Raw genomic sequence first — 20,287 nt, 5'->3', positions numbered from 1 at the left:
GACCAACTCCTCCTTCATCCTCGTGTCCCTCATCCTTTAGTCCCTCATCCTTTTGTCCTTCACCTCGTGTCCCTTATCCTTTAGTCCCTCATCCTCTTGTCCCTCATCCTCTTCTCCTTCATCCTCATGTCCCTCATCCTTTTATCCTTCACCTCTTGCCCCTCATCCTCGTGTCCCTCATCCTCTTGTCCTTCACCTCGTGTCCCTTATCCTTTAGTCCCTCATCCTCGTGTCCCTCATCCTCTTGTCCTTCACCTCTTGTCCCTCATCCTCGTGTCCCTCATCCTCTTGTCCCTCATCCTCATGTCCCTCATCCTCGTGTCCTTCACCTCTTGTCCCTCATCCTCATGTCCCTCATCCTCGTGTCCCTCATCCTCTTGTCCCTCATCCTCATGTCCCTCATCCTCGTGTCCCTCATCCTCGTATCCTTCATCCTCTTGTTCCTCCTCCTCTTCTCCACCCCACGCAGCTCCCACAGCACTGCCATCGTCTCCCGGTGCCTCGGGACGGGATCCTGGACAGGATGCGGATGCGCTGCTGCTCCCGTTCGGCCCTGACTGATGTGCGGGGGGGGGGGGGGGCGACCACGCGTGACCGCGGAGCTGAGTCCCGGGTGGGGTGACCTCAGCATCACCACCCCCTCCCCCTCCATGCGTGACGTCACTGCCGAGCTACGGTGACGTCAGGGCGGGCGGGGCGCGATCCATGCCCGGGGTGGTGATGGCGTCTCCATGGCAACGGAGACGCGTCCGGCCTCCCCCCCACCCTTTTCTCACGTGATCGCCGCTGCTCACGTGATCGCCGCCTCCCAGCTGCTTCCGGGTCAATGCGGGACGCGGCCGCCGGGCCTGGGGTGAGCGGGGCCGGGGCTGGGGAGGCCGCAGGTACCGGGGGGAGGCCCGGGGGTGGGCAGAGAACCGGAGACCGCGTTGGGGGATGGCGGAGACCGCGGCTGCTGTCGAGGAAAAGCCTCCGGGGGTCGGGCCCGGGGAGCCGGGGCTGTCGGGGCCCGGCGGGCTCAGCTCAGCATCGCGGGACGGGCAGGGCCCGCAGCACCTCCCGTGGGGTTTCCCCGCACATCCCCTGGGTGCCTGGGGCTGCCAGTCCTCCCTCTGGCTCTGCCGAAGGCCCTGGCTGTGTTTCCCAGGGTTGGGGGGGTCTTGGCAGTGTTCAGTGCCCTGTCCCTGGGGACTGCTCAGTAGTTTCCCTGGATGGTGTTTCTGTAGGACACAGCAGCTTCTCTGAGCTGGGTGTTTGGGTCCATCCCCTCCTTATGTTTTGGGTTTGACGTACACACACGTGTCAAGGTGTGGGGTTGCTCAGGAGCAGCTCTGGGAGGGGTTCCTGTGGCCCTGGAATTCCTCAGAATGTCATTAACAACCTGGTTCTCCTGCAGGGTCTGCTCTTCTCTTTGTAGCATCAGGCTGAGTTGTTTTTCCTGGCATTTCTAGCACCCTCCTTTCACTTCAGTCCTCAGCTGCAGCAGCCCTCTGGGTTTTCCTTGGATCTCAGGTCAGGATCATGCTGGTGAAGGGACTGGAGCACAGATCCTATGAGGAAGGGCTGAGGGAGCTGGGGGTGTTGAGGCTGGAGAAGAGGAGGCTCAGGGGAGACCTCATCACTCTCTCCAACTCCCTGAAAGGAGGTTGGAGCCAGGGGGGGGTTGGGCTCTTTTTCCAGGCAACTCTCAGCAAGACAAGAGGGCAGGGTCTCAAGTTGTGCCAGGGGAGGTTTAGGTTGGAGATGAGAAAGAATTTCTTTCTGGAGAGGGTGATCAGGCATTGGAATGGGCTGCCCAGGGAAGTAGTGGATTCTCCGTGTCTGGAGATCTTTCCAAAGAGCCTGGATGTGGCACTGAGTGCCATGGGTTGGGAACCACGGGGGGAGTGGATCAAGGGTTGGACTTGATGATCTCTGAGGTCCCTTCCAACCCAGCCAGTTCTGTGATTCTATGAATCTTTTCTGAGCACTTATCTGCTATATGAAACTAGATATTCCTTTTTGCAGGCTCTTGCCATGGTGTGTGGGCATTTAAATAGACACCAAAGTCCATTGCTTGACATCTCTCAAAGGCTGAGCACACCCTTTGCAATCTGTGCCATTGCTTAGGGAGGAAAAAAACCAAAGTTATTTTAGTATCTGAGTTGCTCCCTCTGCCCTCAGTAGTGCAGCACCCTGCAAATCATCCTGTGCAGACAGCATTCAGTTAAAATGTGTCATGTTTTCTTTGGATATTCTCTTGGTCCTTGCTCTCTGGCATTGGGGGTGATTCAGAGAAGCCACGTGCACAGCAATTAATTACAGTGAGTGTGAAATATGGGGAAGGAAGTGGAAAAGGTGACTGCCCCATCCTGGGCATTCTTGGCATCTGTCAGAGGCATTGGTGTGAAAAAGGAAAGCTTAGGAAAGAAAACTCTTGTGGTACAGAGATGGTGAATGTGGATAGCATGAGGGTTTTATCTCAGTCCTGGATTGCTCTCATAATTGAGCTGAAAACACAATTTTTTGTCTCCAGGTGAGACACCTTTTGTTTAAGGTGACTTTTTTTGTTATGTGGAATTTCCAGCTGATGTTTGCTCAGCAGATCAAGAGGGATGGAGCTGATGGAAAAGCAATGTGAAGGACAGAAAGCTTTATCCATGGGGAAAATTCCAGAATTTCCAGACCAGGAGGTCTCAGTGTGCATTTTAAAAAAGCAGTGTCAGTCTGTCCTGCAGTGCTGAGCTCCAGAATCACTCTGGAATGAGTCTAAAGCCTCAGGTGTCAGTGCAGATTGTTCCTGGGGCATGCAGAATGTTTCAGCATGGAATTAAATGCCTTGTTTAACACAGATTTCAATCAGAGGATTTGGTTTCTTGGTTTCAGGTGGGCCTGGAGTTTGAGGGATGAACCAGCCAAGGTGTTGAGGACTGAATAATGTATTTATGATTTGTTTTTAAAGACTTCAGTGCCTCTTTGTGGCTTGCAAGCTTGTAGATAAATCTAAAACTTACAACAGGCTCCAGTCAGCTTCTTCCTGTGCTGAAATCCTTGGTGTCAGGGGGTGCTTTAGGGGGAAGTTCATGGAGAAGTCAAGCTTGTTACCAACACCATGGACTTGGAAATGTTTCCTGCTGCCTCCTGGAGTCCTGCAGGGGGAGGTTTAACATGCAGAATATTTGTGTGAGCTGGGTTTTGCTGGACATGTAACTGCTGAGTGCTTGGTGAGAACACCAAGGGGTTTGGGGTCATAGGGATTCCTGCAGGGAATCTGCAGTTGATTCCTGTGTGCCCTGTGCTGTAGGAACACCTCGAGTACTGTGTCCACACCTCGAGTCCTGTATCCAGTTCTGGGCCCCTTAGTTCAGGAAGGAGATTGAGGTGCTGGAGCAGGTCCAAAGGAGGCAACTGGGCTGGTGAAGGGACTCGAGCATAGATCCTATGAGGAGAGGCTGAGGGAGCTGGGGGTGTTGAGGCTGGAGAAGAGGAGGCTCAGGGGAGACCTCATCACTCTCTCCAACTCCCTGAAAGGAGGTTGGAGCCAGGGGGGGGTTGGGCTCTTTTCCCAGGCAACTCTCAGCAAGACAAGAGGGCACAAAGGGTCTCAAGTTGTGCCAGGGGAGGTTTAGGTTGGAGATGAGAAAGAATTTCTTTCTGGAGAGGGTGATCAGGCATTGGAATGGGCTGCCCAGGGAAGTAGTGGATTCTCCGTGTCTGGAGATCTTTCCAAAGAGCCTGGATGTGGCACTGAGTGCCATGGGCTGGGAACCACGGGGGAGTGGATCAAGGGTTGGACTTGATGATCTCTGAGGTCCCTTCCAACCCAGCCCATTCTATGATTCTATGAACAGGGGGGTGAGGATCTCCATGCCCCTGACAGGGAGCAGGCTCTGCTTGGGAGCACAAAGCTGTATGAAACCTGGGGACCAGGTGGTTCTCTTTGCTTGGGTATGTGTCTGGCTCTCTTTTATTATCCAGAAAACCCCAAAATGCCAAGTTCAAGGCAGATAAGCTTGGTTCCACCCAGGGCACTTCAGGGTGGCAGCCACCACCGTGGTGTCTTTGTGCCAAGGGTACTTCCAGCTGACACTCAGTATCTGGGCAGGGCAGCACTCAACATGTGTTGAGTCATTTTTCCTGTCCTGTTCTGTGACAAGGGGAGATACGAAGGATGTGTTTATCTTCCAGAGACATGAAGCAGCTGCAGAATGCATTTGGCAAAACTTGCTTTTTTTGGAGTGGCCAGATGAGTGTCTGGTGACACAGCAGTTGTGGTCTAGTTGGAGTTCTTTGCAGATGTCTGAGGAGAGAAATGATGCTGCTGCTTTGAAGGGCAAAGCTTACTTTGAATGAGCTGCTGCTGTCAGTGAAGGTGAGAGGCCTGAGATGAACTTGTTATCAAACTGGAGTATTTCTCTGACACCTTGTGGGCCAACTGATGGAAGTCTTGTTGGCAGAGAGGTTTGAGCTGTTGGCTGAGGCTGTTGGCAGCTTCTTCTACAAAAAGAAACCTAAACCTGCTTTGCATAGTGTTTCTTTATGAACTATTAAGGAGCTGCAGATCCTTTTTCCTTTTTTTTCTAAAAAAACTGACCCTGGTGAGGGTCCCAGGCTAGAGACAAGGGAAGTCACAGGATGAAAGCATCTGTTTGAGTAATCTTTTATCATAAACAGCTCTTTGCTCTTTCCCCTCCTCGCCCTGGAAATGTGTTTGAGAACATCTGTGGTTGTCTTGAGAGGTGAAGTAAAACCCATGCTCACTCTGGTCCCTTTCCGTCCTGTGTTCCAAAGGACCTTTACTTGAGGTGATAATTAATTGCTGACTCTACATGTAATTTTATATGCTTTATATATATATATATATATGTCATTTATATGCTTTGTTTTTTTCTGCATTAACCAGAAGTCCAAGAAGGGAGCATGGACCAGCCCAGTGGAAGGAGTTTCATGCAAGTTCTTTGTGAGAAATACAGCCCTGAGAACTTCCCATATCGTCGTGGACCTGGGATGGGGGTGCATGTCCCAGCAACTCCCCAGGGATCACCCATGAAAGGTAGGCTGCTGGTCTTCATGAGCATCTCTGGGCTTCTGGGATCAGTTTCTCTGTTGTTTTTAATTATCTTGGAAGAAGTACCCTGAGCTGACAAGAAAAAGGAACACCATGATGTGTTACAGTGTGTTTCTTGCTGAGAGACTTGAGGCTAACCAAGACAGGAGGTTGATCTAATGGCTGAACTGGTTGCTGTAAAAAGAGGTTTCCCTGCAGCAAGTAGAATCCTGTCAGTGAAAGATGGAAATAAAAAAACCCTAACTGGTTTATCAGTGTCTGCAACAGCAGGAACTTTGGCAGAGATGGCCTGGCAAATACATAACACTTGAGTTACATTTGAGGTTGGTGCACAGGCTGATGGTGTCATGCATTGCCATCAGCTTGCACGGATGCCTACAGGTACAAAAAGTGTCCAGAGTACACAGGAAGGGACCATATTTCAAGCCATGCAATGGATCATTGAATCTCCAGTGAGGCTTCTTCTGTGACAAGTAACTCAAGTGGAATCTGTGGTTTACTTTGTTCCTCTTCTCAAGGCATCAAATGGTTTTTGACAGTGCTTGTGCTGACCTAGTGATGAAATCCCCTCTTTCCTGTGTTGCTGATCTTCTTGCCTCTAGGGGATTTCAGGCAGATGTGTGTCTGAAGCTCTGTGCTGCTTCTGTGTGTCCTTGAGCAGCCTAGATTGCTAGATCTGTGTTGCTATTTCCTATCCAGCTCTTTGAACTGGATCCATTTGACACCCTTTGGGTTTCCCTGGTGCTCTGATATTTGCATTTAGTCCTTGGTTGGTACAGATGAGTCTGAGGCTGACATTTATCCCATTAGAACTGCCCCTTCTTTGTGTGACCTCTTGCCCATCTTGATCTGTAAGTGTATTTTAAATTTCTGTCAGGTCAATTTGTATCATTACAAGTCCCCAAAGGGGAAAATAGCCATGGAATTCAGCTGGATGAAGTTTATGGTAACTGAGTTTGACAGAGGAAGAAAAAGGGCCCGAGTTCAGGTGGGGATAAAATATTCTGCATGTCACTCAAAACTACCACACAGAAAATTGACCTGATGGAATATTCAGTCAGCTCTCTCTCTCCTGTGTGTGAGCACCTGCTTGCTTGAGTTGTTTGGATGCTGAAAAGAGGGCACATGTTTATAAGTATTGAAACCTGACTGAGATGTGACTTATAAATATGTCATGACTAATTCCCAAATACAACTCTGTCCTTGAAAGAAGCCAAACACCAATGAGGAAGAAAACTTGGGAAACTCAGATGACTCCAGATAATTGTCTGCTGCTAAAATCCTTTCTAGTCAGGTAGCTGTCAGCTATCCAGGAAAAAGAAAAGGCTTGTTAAATTTTAACAGGTTTTGATACTCCACAGAGGTGGGAGAGCCTTATTGTATATGAAAGAGTGCAAGACTGCTGGCTTGCCTTACCTAAATGTGGATTTCTTGTGTTGAAATGGTTTCCTTTTACAAATCCATAGCTTTTTACTTTGCTGTTTTTGCCTTAGCAATCCAAGCTGTGGTTGTGATCCAAGTCCTTGACTGTGAAATAGCTGCAGGAACATTTACCTGCATGAGAGAGAACTAGAGCAAAACCAAAGCACTGATGTAAAAGGCAGAGTAAAGTTTTTCCAGGATGCAAGAATGCTAAACATAGTTAGAAAGGAAACCTTTGAGAGGTTTAAATACATTCTTGTTGTTCCTAACCCCAAGTGAGCCAAATACAGGAGGATAAGGAGCCTGACTGTGCCACTAACCACTCACCTAGTGCTGCATCCTATCTGCAGTAGCAGATGCCTGGGGAAGAGCAAGAGTTCTGGCAAGAACTGATATGAAAAATGCAATAAACAAAGGATAAATAAATGCAATTAACAAAATGTTAATAAACAAAAGACTTGGCCCATCCTTGCTGTGGTGTGGACAGCAGTGCACACAGTAACTGAATGCACTGATACTGGGTATTCAGACTTCCTGATTGATCCTGACCATTTATCAGAAGACCCATGTTTTTCCTGAGATCCTTAACGACTTGCTAGATGTCCTGGTTTCTCTGTGCTTGCTGGGACCTTCTGTCACTGAGCAGTTCAGTGCTGACCAGAGGGCATCATTTCTTTGTCCCTGTTCCAGATCGCCTCAACCTCCCGAGCGTGCTGGTGCTCAACAGCTGTGGCATCACCTGTGCAGGGGATGAGAATGAAATTGCTGCCTTCTGTGCTCATGTGTCTGAGCTAGATCTTTCTGACAATAAACTGGAGGACTGGCATGAGGTAAAGTTGGTTACATGGGCATCTTTCTGATGTGCAACTTTGATGGCTCTGACTGTGACTGCAAACACACAGCAGGTTGGAGGAGTACTTGGTTCATTTAACAGAGAGAGGTTTCCATTTTTTGTGGCTTCTTTTTCATCTTTGAAGCTGATGCTTATTTGACATGCACTAAACATGATCAATTTAATCTGTTTGGGCACCTCAAGCCACTTACCTCATGACTTATGAGCTTGACCTGTGAGTGACAAATATATATATATATATTTTTTATCATGCCAAGCACCATATCTGGCATTTCAGACCTCAAAAAGTTCATGAGCAGTGCAGTTTCTAACAGGGTGAGGCTGAGCAAGCCCAAGTTTGTTGAGATTAGAGCCAGGGGAGATGCTTTTGTACATATCTGCTAAAAACTGGGATGGTGTCTCTTGGCTTTTTTTATTCTGACCCTGCCAGGCCCCCTCCCACAGAAATGTAGTGCTGCTGCTCCCCTCCTTGTTCTGCCACACATCTGGTGAGAGCTGCAAGCTGCATGGCCTGCACTCTGCTACTTGTTCAGTCTGTTTAGGCTGCCCCAGACAGCACAATTTGCCAGCTTCTGCATGAGCCACAGTAATGAAATGAAGGAAAGGAAAGGAAAGGCTTTCTGGGTAATTTTTCCCTTCCTCTGAGGCAGGATTAAGTTTTCAGAGCCCATCTACAGCAGATAAATATCTGCCCAGCTCTTAAAACTGCCACTCCTGAGGACTGCAGGTCCCTGGGTAACCTGTTCCTGTGCTAAGCTAATAACCTCATGGTCTAAACTATGTAGCTGAAGTCTCCCATGCTGCAGGTTAAGGCCAGTTGGTCCCTACCCTGTTCTCAGCAGGCTTGTAGGAGCATTCATTGCAGTTCCTAATATAACATCCTTTTATATCCAAGAAGAGGAACTTTCAGGTCTCCTTTTAGGCTCTTGGTGTAATACTGAAAAAATCAATTTCTTCCAGTTGTTCATTGTAGGCCACTTCTTCTGAATCCTCTGTTGTTTTTATTGCTCTGATGTCATTCCAGTTTGTCTGCTTCATTCCTAGGGTAGAGTGCCCAAAACATGACATCACCTAAGAGGTGTGAAGTGAGGCAAACTAATTAGCTCCAGCATCACCCATGCAGCATGAACTCAGCCTCCACATAAGACAATTGCCCTTTGCTAACGACTGGGCTCTGTTATTGACCTATTTATGTCATTGTCTGTCCCATCCCAGTCACTTTGTGGGGTGGAACTCACCAGCCAGGTGTTCTCTGACTCATAATGATTTCCTGGATCAATGTCTTTTCCCCCCAGTGCTGGTACTTTGCCTGCTCTTGAACTGAACTTCCATGTGATGGTTTCAAATGGCTTCTCTTTGGCCTCTAGCCTTGTACTGGGATGGCAGGCTTTCCCAGCTTGGCATCCCCCATGGGTTTAGAGAATGCAAAGCATTCAATTTTTCAGGTTGATGAATAAATAAAAAATAATATTCTGCTAGAACACTCCCTTGAGTTTAACTCTCAGCTTAAAGTGATGTCCCAGGTCCCCAGTTTGCCCGTGTGACTGGTGTGCCAGTGGCATCAGAAGCTGTCATTCCCTTACACTGCTTCTCACTGAATCCAGTCAGAGAGGAGAATCAGATCTGTTCTTTAAGAACTGATTATTAGGTGTTTACAATTTGAACCCTAAATAACCTGGTCCCATATCTGTCTGTCTGTTGGCAGCATCTAGGGCAGCACCTATCCTGATCACACAGTCTGTTATGGATCCCACACTCCAGAGCTGTACAGTTGCTTTTTCTGGCTTTTCTTTCCCTTCCTTCACTCCTCTCAGTGCTACTTTGCCCTCAGGTGCTCATCTGTATGCAGAAAAAAAAAAAGAAAGTGGCCTTAAACAGAGTTATTTGAACTTTGGGATTGATTGTCAGCAAACTGCTGTTCTCAAGAGTCATGGAATCAAATGCAAAATTCCTTTTGTGTGTGCAGTGAGCTTCTGGCTTTTACATTGGGCAAAATGGTGTGGATAGTGGGGTTTTAGCTGAGCAAATGACCTGAGTGTTGGCCCCCTGCTAAAAGAGGGGGACAGCATCCTGGCTGCTGTAACATGCCACTTCTTCACCTTGGTGTTGAGGTGCATTTTATGACCTCTCCCAAGGGACTGGATTTCTCTTATCAAGCTGCTCACAGAGCTCAATTAAATTAACTCTTGAGCTGGATGAGTAATTAACCAATCAATTGAGATCAGTGAATAGCTGGAGTATAAATTACAAGTAGTTATTCAGAAGCCTTATATTTTTTTTTTTCCTATATCACTTCTTTGGCTTGTGGTGATTCCAAAGTGCCTCCTTCCAGGAGATGGGATATTATTGCATGGGGTCTCATTACTGCCTGATATGCATGTCTTTCTCTCTCTCTTTTTCTTTTTTTTCCTCTCCACTTAGGTCAGTAAAATTGTGTCCAACGTTCCCCACTTGGAGTTTCTAAACTTGAGTTCCAACCCTCTCAGTTTGTCCGTTTTAGAGAGAAGGTGTGCTGGCTCTTTCGCTGGGGTTCGTAAACTTGTGCTCAACAACAGCAAAACTTCCTGGGAAACAGTCCACACAATCCTTCAGGAATTACCAGAGTAAGCATGGGGAGCTGGGCATAGGGTCATGCAGGTCAAAGCTGCTTTATCAAATCAAGGGGAGGGAGGAGAGGGGTGTGAGGATACAAAGTTGGTGGAGAACAAAGGAATTTTGGGTTTTTTTTCTTTTTTGGGAGCTTGGCAACTGGGCAGAGCATTCACTTTGCATTGTCTTAAAAACTGAACTTGCATGGCACTGCAAAGCCTGAGGCTCCTCATCCAAATGTAAATACCAGAGATGGATAATCACCCTGACAATGTAGGAGGTGACACACTTTCCCCTGAGTCACTGCACAATGAATGGTGCAGTGCATACCTGTGCTAATAGCTTTTGAATGGGATGGAAGTCTGAGGCTCTGGCCACTTGTCAAGCAATATTTCATCATGCTTTTCTCTGCAACAGTGTTGATTTCTGTGGCTTGGCCACAGTCCACCTTGGCAGTAACATTCTGCCTTGGTGGCTTCATTTTGATAAGAGATTTCTCTTACAGCTTTGTAAGCAGAGATGATGACAGCAGGGTATCCTGTGTGGCTAATGTCTAATTCCAGGGGATTAGTGAAGCTAGTTTAGTTGTCTGAGAACTTAGATGGACCTGTTCTTGCTTTAATGGGAATCTTTGGCAGAACCAGTGCTGGTCATCTGTGTTGTATGAAAACAATAATTAAAATGAAGTGGTGAGCTTTGAGAGCACGTCCCACTTAACACTGGACTTGGGTTGGTGGCTTGTTTGGGACAACTGTGGGACACCACCTCAAGCAATCTGTTACACAGCCAACACAGGGGAAGTGGGGGCACCTTTAAAGGTGTTTTTCATCTGTGAATGAAGTTTATGGGTGAGAGCAGAGAAAGAGCTGAAAAACTCCATTTGGAGTGCTCGAGGGTCTTCTCTAGGTTTCAAATCACATAAAAGCCATTAGAGAAAATTGTGGTAAAATCATCTGTGCATTGTACCTGAGAGGGTAGCCATTTCTGAAGGTATGTTGGGATTATGATAGGATCTTTCTTCCCACGTGCAGCTTGGAGGAGCTCTTCCTGTGCCTTAACGACTACGAAACAGTGTCTTGTTCTCCAGTTTGCTGTCAGTCTCTCAAATTACTCCACATAACTGACAATAACCTTCAAGACTGGACTGAAATCCGAAAATTGGGAATTATGTTTCCATCCCTGGACACACTTATTCTGGCTAACAACAACCTCACAACCATTGAAGAATCAGAAGATTCCTTAGCAAGGCTCTTCCCCAACCTACGATCCATCAATTTGCACAAGTCAGGTGAGAGCTTGGGAGCTTTTTCTTTTCAGCGTAAGTGGCAGTTTTTGATTGAGTCTTTCCTCCTGAGTAGGTGAAAAACACACTTGCTTTGTGCTCTTTGAAACTTTGGCCTTGGGGTGGTTCCTTTTTAGGCTTGTGTTAGTAGTGAGTGGCCTGCAGTTAACATTGCTTCCTGTGAAGTAGAAGGGAGGGCAGGTGAAGGTAAAAGTGCTGAGCAAAAGCCCAAACTTTGGGAAATTCCACTTTTCTAGCAGTGCTAATACAGGGCCAGGTGTATTGAAGTGGATTGAACTGAAGAATGTAGCATTAGGAGAGGAAAACAGGCAAGAAATCAACTTGCCTGTCTCTGTGGGCTCTGCCTGCTGCTTTTGGTAGTTAGTTGTTATCTAAAAGATGCATCAGAGTAGTGTGGACTGGCAGTTCTTCAGAATCTGCTGGAAAAGGTTTTTTACATCAGTAGTTTCCCTCTGTTTCCTGTCCCTGCCTCAGGTGCTTCTGCCTGGAGGAGGACATACAAATTTCTGGCAGTGAAGGAGATGAAAGGATCCCATTTGCCTTTTATTCCCTATTTTATCTTGGGTAAAATGAGGTTGTGTGTAGGTATGTGGCATGTAAGTCTGAGCATTCCCTAGCAGAAGCTGTCTGTCATCTCTGCTCAGTTATTAGAAGCTCTCCACAAGTTATGCTGGAGGCTGCTATTAAACTTCAGCTCCAGAGAATTTTCAGCCAAAGCTACAGAAAGAGAAGCAGCACTTGGCACATCAGGAAGAGCACCCTGTGCTCAGAGAGTGGGAGCTGCAGGGCAGCTTCTGAGGGCTGTGAGGTGCTTCTGAGATGACATGTGTGCCAGAAGTACTTAAAGCATCATCATCTCTTGGTCTTAACAGCTTTATGTGCTGTGCAAGTGATACTTAAATGTTAGCCAAGGTAGAAGGTATTTATTAACTTGCTCTGCAATGGAGGCATCAAGGCTTAAAGCTAAGTAGAGGAAGAAAGTCTTGTTAAGCTGGAGTTGAAAGCTCTGTCTTACTGAGGAGCAGCTCCTCACTAAGTGTTCCTGTGGTAAGCAGTTTTGTAGTTTTGATGCCTGGTATTTAAGAACTCTGGATTTGGTGTTGCATTTTGATGTTTTGGGAGCTGAAAGCCCAATAGAAATCCCAAGGAGCATGGTAAACTTCCTTTTTTTTTTATATATATTATTTTTAGGGAAAGCTTGCTGCAGACCAAAATTCTTTAACATGAAAACTCCATACTGGTGCCTCTTTTTCCAGCCTCTTTTAGCTTAGTGGAGCTCAGGGATGAGCTGGAGATAATGTTTTTAGTGAAGTTACAGTGCAACAGGGTCACAAAGGGGTGAACAGATTTTCTTGTGAGGTGGATGCCATGCCTGACAGCAGTTTTCCCTTCAGAAGTGGTGGTCTCTCTGCACTAGCTTTCTCCCAGCTCTCAGAGCTTTTTGGCCCTTTTGGGGAGGCACAATTCAGTGAGGTACCAGAACTGTTGATCTCTCCACATAACTGGGTTTCTACTGTTGCTTGATCCTCAGCTTTTTAATTAACCCTCTCTGCTTACCTTGGTATCCCAAATATCAGATCCTGAGGGGGCTGAAACTGAGTTAAAACCTTTCTCATTAAATGTCTAGATGGCTTCTGGGACTGTTTTACCATTGGGTCATGAGCAGAAATGAGACCCAGGGTGGTGATGTGTGGGATGTAGGAGCCATGGAAGCCTAGGATGGCAGAAGTCCTGATGACTTTAATACTACTTAAGGCAACATCCCTTTAGAGATGCAGCCATCATAACTGATGCTTGTCAGTCCTCAGCATTGAGGCCAAAGACTGAACTCTCCAGAGAAAGCCAAGCTCCCCAGTCAGCCATGGAGGTCCTCCTCCTACACTTAGAAAACAGCATGAGAGAATTTGCTCTGTTTTGTGTGCAAATAAAGGAAGTTTTTTTGCAGCACATCATGAGCAAAAAGTTCCTCAAAGAAACAGCAGCTGACACTTGCCTGTTATGTATGGTTTTTCACTGTGTCTTGGGTGTATCTTGGATACATGGTGTGTTATCTCTGTTGGTTTAATTGAGTCTTTTCTTTTGAGCAGGTCTGCATTGCTGGGAAGACATTGACAAGTTAAACTCTTTTCCCAAGCTTGAGGAAGTGAAGTTGCTGGGAATCCCTTTGCTGCAGTCCTACACCACTGAGGAGCGCAGGAAGCTGCTAATAGCCAGGTCTGTTGCTTGTTTCTTGTGCTCAGCAGAAGCATTAGATGGCAATGAAAGGCTGGGAGCAGGTAATTGGAGGAAGGGGCTGTGAGGAGATGAGTTTTTATGTTAATTCACTGCTCAGAAAAAATCGAGGGTTCTTTTGTTGCATGGGATATTGGGAGTGGTGGGAATGTTAAGCCTGACTTCTCTATTTCTCAGGTGATTTTTTTGGGTCTCATACATGCCTGTGCACATGTATGGAAGCTGAACATGAATGTGTATGTGGTGAAATGGTTTTGAATGTGCTTGAAGAAACTGTGGAACTTGCCCTGACTCTTGAGGTTTTGAATGTGCTTGAAGAAACTGTGTGGAACTCACCCTGACTCTTGTGGGAACTGAGGCAGAAGTAACCTGGCAGAATCCTGCTGGTGCTGATGTTGTGTGTCACTTTTGATGGTGGCTGTCTTGTTGATCACCCTGTCTGGGTTTCTTTTCTTGCTGTCTGTGTGCAGGTTGCCATCTATCATCAAGCTCAACGGGAGCATTGTTGCTGATGGGGAGAGAGAGGACTCGGAGCGATTCTTCATCCGCTATTACATGGAGTTCCCAGAGGAGGCAGTCCCATTCAGGTGTGAATTCTGTGCTGTGAAAGGGAGAGCAGGGGCAGAAGGGTGGTGAGGCAAAAGGAGAAGTGATGGAACCTATGTTATGCAGGAAACAGGGGCTAGTTGGTCCATGAAAAAACCATTCCTCCTCGCCCTCCTCCTCTCTTATCTTCTTCAGTCTGTTTTGGTTAATGTTGTTATGTTAGAGTGTTATCTGATGACTTGTAGAATCACTTCTGAGTCAGAGTTGGTCTTAAAGTGTCTGTGTCAAGTGCCATCACACGACATGACTGTTCAATTCATGATTTTCATTGCTTCCTGGCCTCGCCAGTGGACAGCTTCATAATCCACCTGTGTTTGGGAGTCCCCAAAAGCCAGTACAGATCATGCTCCCTGGTGAGAGGCCATGGTGTCTAATTCTCTTCACCATCTGGTGTGTGAAATAGGACTGGAGATGGGGAGCTCTCCCCTCACTTTCAGTTCTGCAAATCACAAATCTGAGGGCTTTTCTTTGCCAAAGAAAGTATGCCCAATGATGTGTTAGTCTTGGTAAATTAATGAACTTTGACAGGTGCTGTTCAGTCAGTCTCTCCTGTGCCAGCATCTACTTACTGCTTCCTAACGGGCAGAGGAAGGGTCATAGAGCATCCAGCCACTGTATTTACATTCCTTTTGCCCTAGAACCTTCAAGTGCTTTTCAGATAACAAAGTTTCATAGCTCTTTTTTTACAGAAAGGGGGCAGGACAAGAGTTGTGTGCCCAGAGGGACAGACAGAGGGCAGGGACAAACAGAGGTAGAAAAGTTCAAAGATGTGGCCTGGTACCTATGGCAAAGGTGCAAACAGAATCTGGTTGGTGTTTACATTGGTTGCTCAGTGTTTTCCCCAGCTTAAATCTTAGGTAAAATGTCTCTTGATTTTTGAAAGCAGTGTGTATGTGACCCACCAATACAGTAAGGCAAGGGAAGGTTGGGATGGGGAGTGGGGACACAGTACCACACACAACTCTGGGTCAGTTTCCAGGTGAGAGCTCATGTAAGAAATAACTAATATCTCACCCATCCAAAAAGGCTGCTCTGATCTTGACCAACATGCCAGCTTAGTGCTGTTTTGGTAAGATACAGGAGAATTACCTCCCCCTCTGATTTCTTCACCTTTAAACACTATTATTCCTTTTTTTTGTGGTCAATGGGCGCTTTGTCTGAATCTCTTCATCTGTGCAGTGTTTCCAAGAGACTTGTGCAGCCTCTAAAGAGGGTTGTTCTAAAGAGGAGACTATTTTCTAACGTGGCTGCAGATGGCTGAGAGTGTCCCCAGTGCTGAGGGCTGGATTTCAGTTCCTGGACCTGTCTGCAGCAGCTTTTGTAGAAAGAAAAGCCTGGCATTCTTTGCAGAGGGATTTTGTGTGTATTTGTTGCTAAAGCTTCCTTTTCTCTGCTCCTGAATCTGGTGTGGCCTCTCTGAAGGTGGTTTGTAATTGGAATCTAATCAGGACACAGGCTCATTGTTGCTGGGGGTATGGCATCTGCATTGCAGTGCTGCCTCAAAACAGATGACACACGTGGGTATGGAAAACTTCAGGAGTGGGAGCAGTCCCCTTCAAGCCCTCTGAGGTGTAGCTTGGGATGAGCAAACAGCAGGCTCTGTCACAGCAGCCCCCCCTGCTTGCACCCAGTGTCTTCCCAGGCTGCAGCTTGGAGAGATAAGAAAGGAAATGGAAAGAGTAATTTCTGTCTCCTGATGTTGTGGGTTAGAAAGGAGCACTGAGCATGCAGTCCAGTACTGACTGTCTTCTTGAGTGATGTCTCTCTGTCTGTGGGTTTTTAATGAGTCCTCTGTTTGTCTGGCCCACTGTGTATCTGCAGAGTATCAGAGACACAGAGCCAGGCTCAGTTCTTCAGCATCCTGTGCTCTGGCAGCCAGCATCTGCCAGGCTGCAAGGTTTGATTATAGAAGTCACCAGGGTGCCTATTATCGAGGTACAAAAGAGCCATATGAGCAGTGTGCCTTTGTCCTGATTGATCCGAGGGAATCCAGGCTCCTAACTTTCTTTGCAAGCTGCACCCAGCATGCAAGGAGCAGGCTGTGGAGCTTGTTCTGCCTTTCCTTGACATGAGGAAATTTAAGACAACTTTGCCTGACCCTCTGCATGTTTATGGCAGGCGTTTGGGTTATCTCAGCGTGCTCACAGGACTTCTCTCTCTCTCAGCCTGCTTGAAACGTGTCCCCTCCCTTTATCCTCTTCCCACCATCAGCCCTGTTCGTGGCAGTTTTCCTGAGTGCCTGGATCATGGCAGGACCTTTGGTCAGCACATGAAAAACTGTTGCAGGTCTGCAGCAGAAGCTGCAGAGGAATCTTCCCCGCCAGCTGCGTGCTGCCTGGCGCTCACTCAGACTGCAGGCAACGTGCCCGGGGGTAAAATATGGGGAGCATGTTGTCTCCTCTCAGCACTGATAGCTTTTCCAAATAAATTCCTGATCCCATCACCTAGGAGACAGGGAGAGGAAGGCAGCAGCTTGCCTTTGGACACTCTTCCCCTGGTGAACGTGTCCGTGAGAGTGGGGAAATCCTAAGGCAACCTGGCCCTTACCTCATTTTCCCAGCAGACAGAGGGGCTGCTGTTCTCCAGGAACATTCCTGCCTTCAGCAGCGCTCCCTGGGGTCACCCAGCCTGCCAGGTCCCTTCATCTCTCGACAGGGCCGTGCCACAGCACTGATTGCATTCAGCTCAGACAGAGGTGGGGAACAAAAAAAGCTTTCTGTACAGCACAGAGTGGAGGGCCTCTGAAACGTTACCTTTTCTCAGCAGCTCCTGGTCTTTGTCATTTCAATCACATTGTCTCTTGTGTTGCCCTTTCCCAGCCAGGCAGGAGAGATGCAGCCCTGCCCAACAACCTGCTGAAGGCAGAGGGAGGGAGGGTGAGGCAGTTTTTCCATTGGATGGCTCCCCGGGGTGGATCTTGAGAGATTTGGTGGCAAATGGAGAAGAAAGCTGGGGTCTTCAGTCCCTGCTGGGCCAGGGACTTTTGTGGAGAAAGGCATGCACTCAGAGGCTTTGAATGCTAGCAATATTCTTTACTTTTGGGAGCCTCATCCATCCTTCCCACCTTGTGCAAAGTGCCAGCTAAGCTGCAAGATGTTTCAGAAGGGCCACATGCCAGTTAGGCAATGACATGGGGCATGAGGACAGCTCACCACTGTCTGGGTTCTCGTTTTAGCTGTCATCAAAGAGTTCTGAGCTTTGGATAAATCACCCCTTGGGATCTGTGCTTACCCTCATGTCATCCCCTTACAGTGCTCTGTGTGCAGATCTTCATTTGGACTTGGCAACCTAGTAGCATCCTTGGACGGCTGCAGCTGAACTGGGTGGCATCAATTTGTGAAACAGAAAGAGACTTGTCAAACGTGCTCTGGCTGTACAAGCAACTTTCCTGTAACCCTCTACTTGTTTAATTTTTTCAGGTACCATGAGCTGGTGACAAAGTATGGGAAGCTGGAGCCCTTGGCAGTCGTGGATCTTCGGCCGCAGAGCAGCGCGAAGGTGGAGGTGCATTTCCAGGATAAGGTGGAAGAGATGTCAATCCGTCTGGATCAGACTGTGGCAGAGTTGAAGAAGCATTTAAAAACTGTGGTGCAGTTGTCAACAAGCAACATGCTGCTCTTCTACTTGGACCAGGAGGCTCCTTTTGGTCCCGAGGAGATGAAATACAGCTCGCGGGCGCTGCATTCTTTCGGCATTCGAGATGGGGATAAAATTTATGTGGAGCCCAGAATGAAATAACCTCTTTTTGACCTTGTGAGTGCACCCGTGTGCACACACATGCCCCCCACACACCCACACACATGCATTAAGGAGTTTTTTGCAAGGTTTTTATTTCGGTCGGTTGGTTGAGGTTTGGTTGCGTTTCCGTAGCAGGTGATTTCTTAGCCCAGAAAAAGTGCCCTGATCTGAGAACCATGCCCACCATCCACTGCAGGTGACCTTGAGGTGACAATTGACTTCAGTGCGTGTGTTTCAGTGTGTGCAATACCTTGATGTTTTCTTTGATGCTCCGGTATACTCGTGATTTGGCATGAATGGTCAGTTGTTCAAGCTAAAGAATGCTAGGGACCATGAGGGAGAAGATATCTCATTGCAGAATTGATCTTTTTCTTTTCCTTTTGTTTTTTGGAGTTTTGGCTCCACCAGAGCACCCTTTGGCCTAGCTATCCAACAGTGGCTCGAGGTTGCTGAAGTATTTTTTTGCAGCTGGGTGCTGTCTCAACCTTTTGTTGTGCTCAAGTTCACTGAAAAGATCTGAAACAGTATTCCACTTGATTCAGAGCTCAGGTACTAAGTGCATCCACTTAAATCCACTGGTTTGGTTTATATGAGTGCACAAAATGGGGGAAAGAAAAGAGACCTTATCAGAAGGAAGCCATTTCTTTGCTTAACATACATTCTGTATCCACACTGGCCTACTCTGATTTCTGTGGAGAAAAAAAAAGCTTTTGTTTCTGTACCCATCTTGCAGAGTGTCTGCAACCTTGTAGTAGTGACAGCCTGGAGGCAAAGGGACCCCTTGCTCTGTGTGTGTTGCAGAATGAATTTGGGGAGGCTGTGGATGGGCTTTGTGTTGGGAGGGCTTTTGGAGTTTTAGGTCAAAAAGGAGGCCCCATTGGCCATGATCCATCCCCATGATGCTGAGAAGATCCTCCAGCATGCACTTAACCTTATACCAGTTTGTACAGAAAGTGGAGTGGATGAAGTTGCTCTCCTGGGAGAGAGTGGGAGTAAAGTTGAAGTTTGTGTTTGTTGCTGTTGCACCAGAAATGAAACCTAGCACTTTGCTGAGGGACCCCTGGCTGTGGGGTTCCTGCTTAGGGTCTGAACTAGGAAAATGTGTTGGCTCAGATCAGCTTCTAGAAGATGAGTAAGAAAGCAACTAGACTCACGTGCATTGTCAATCAGGTTTCCACTATCTTTTTTCTCCTCTTCCCCCCCCACGCACCTCGTAGGCATCGTGTGCTGCTGCTTAACTTAGCTCCTGCTTCCTGCTGCAGAGCAGATTCCCCTTCTTGTGCAATGAATTCCTCCTTCCTTTATATCTCTTGTTTCGCTTCCCAGTGTCCTCCCTTGTTCCTGTGTCCCCCTGAAAAGCTGAGGACTTTTCAGATTACCTGGTTATAAGCAGCTGCATAAAAGTTCCTGAAGCTGTGCAGTGAGGGCTCTGGTTACAGGTGAACTTCTGACCTTAATTTTGAAATGCTCCTTTTTACCTTCGTGCACTTTCTTTCCCATGATGCTTTTGTCCACATCACCAAGCTCCTTTTCTATTCTTGGAGTTGTGTGTTTCTCTTCATATTTGACCTAGATCATAGGGTGGGGTAGGATGGGGAGGGGAACAAAGTATTATCTCATAGTCTTCAGGTTCAGGATGTGGGAACCATTTGGAGGGGATTAGTTCTGCATCCATAGTAATGATCAACAGTGGGAGGATTTTAGACAAGTTAAGTCATTTGTGCCTCATCCCCCTGCCAAAAATGTCCATCTCCTGGCCCCGTTGAGATGAGCAATAGCAAACAGAGCAGGGCTCACAGGTAGCATGGAGGCCACAGCATGAAGCTGTGGGGCCATGGTGCCCATCAATAAAAAGAGCAGGGAGATGGTGGCAGTGTAACATAAGATGATGCTTTTATAAGCTAGAGCTTTACTGAAGATGTATTTTCCATTTGGGCAGTGAAAGGCATTTGCTGCTCTATAGCAGAACTCTTAAGCCAACACTTCTGTATGATATATACATACGTAGGCCTAGGAAAAGTTGTGTTTAATAAGATATTTTGTTATAAAACAAAGTTTTATGAAGATATGGTTGTTTAATATTAGAAGCCTATTTCTCCCCTTGACCTCTAGTTTAAGTAGGTTATATCCTTCAGTTGCTGCAGTGTCAGAGGTAAGGGGATGCAAAAGTATCTCTGACCTAATTCTATAAAGCAGTAATTGCCTATGTGGGTATATTTATGGCATTGTAACTGGTAGTAATGAGATGCTTTAACTATTGACCAACTTCCTCAGCACAATTAAACGTCTCAGCTTCAGAGAAGGAAATAAACAAAGACCATTAAAGGACTGAATGGGATATTAAAGAAGACCCAAGCATGTGCTTTTAAGTTTGTTCACTCACTAAAGGTTAGTGTGTCCAGAGAAGGAATGGTGCTCTCACTGCACCAGCTTGGATCTGTCAATAAATCATGCTTTTATCTATGGCAGACCTGGTGGGAACTGGAAAAAGAACACC

General features: G+C 47.0%; 1 protein-coding gene across 3 annotated transcripts; it reads left to right on the top strand.

Moving 5' to 3' along the window:
- The first annotated feature begins 786 nt into the window (after positions 1 to 786).
- TBCEL (tubulin folding cofactor E like) lies at positions 787 to 18,064 on the top strand. 3 transcript variants are annotated; one of them, XM_030464817.1, is made up of 8 exons: positions 787 to 853; positions 4,883 to 5,032; positions 7,160 to 7,299; positions 9,744 to 9,925; positions 10,943 to 11,199; positions 13,302 to 13,428; positions 13,917 to 14,033; positions 17,472 to 18,064. In XM_030464817.1, the coding sequence occupies exons 2-8, from the start codon at positions 4,900 to 4,902 to the stop codon at positions 17,788 to 17,790; spliced, it is 1,275 nt and encodes a 424-aa protein (XP_030320677.1). In that variant the 5' UTR covers positions 787 to 853; positions 4,883 to 4,899; the 3' UTR covers positions 17,791 to 18,064. The 3 variants fall into 3 exon arrangements, with proteins under 3 accessions (XP_030320677.1, XP_030320679.1, XP_030320678.1); XM_030464819.1 differs by having other exon boundaries at positions 845 to 884; XM_030464818.1 differs by lacking the exon at positions 787 to 853 and adding an exon at positions 4,221 to 4,351.
- Positions 18,065 to 20,287: the final 2,223 nt, after the last annotated feature.

Source organism: Calypte anna, chromosome 24 (assembly GCF_003957555.1).
Source record: "Calypte anna isolate BGI_N300 chromosome 24, bCalAnn1_v1.p, whole genome shotgun sequence".
Lineage (NCBI taxonomy): Eukaryota > Metazoa > Chordata > Aves > Apodiformes > Trochilidae > Calypte > Calypte anna.
This window is presented reverse-complemented; position numbering and strand designations above follow the sequence as displayed.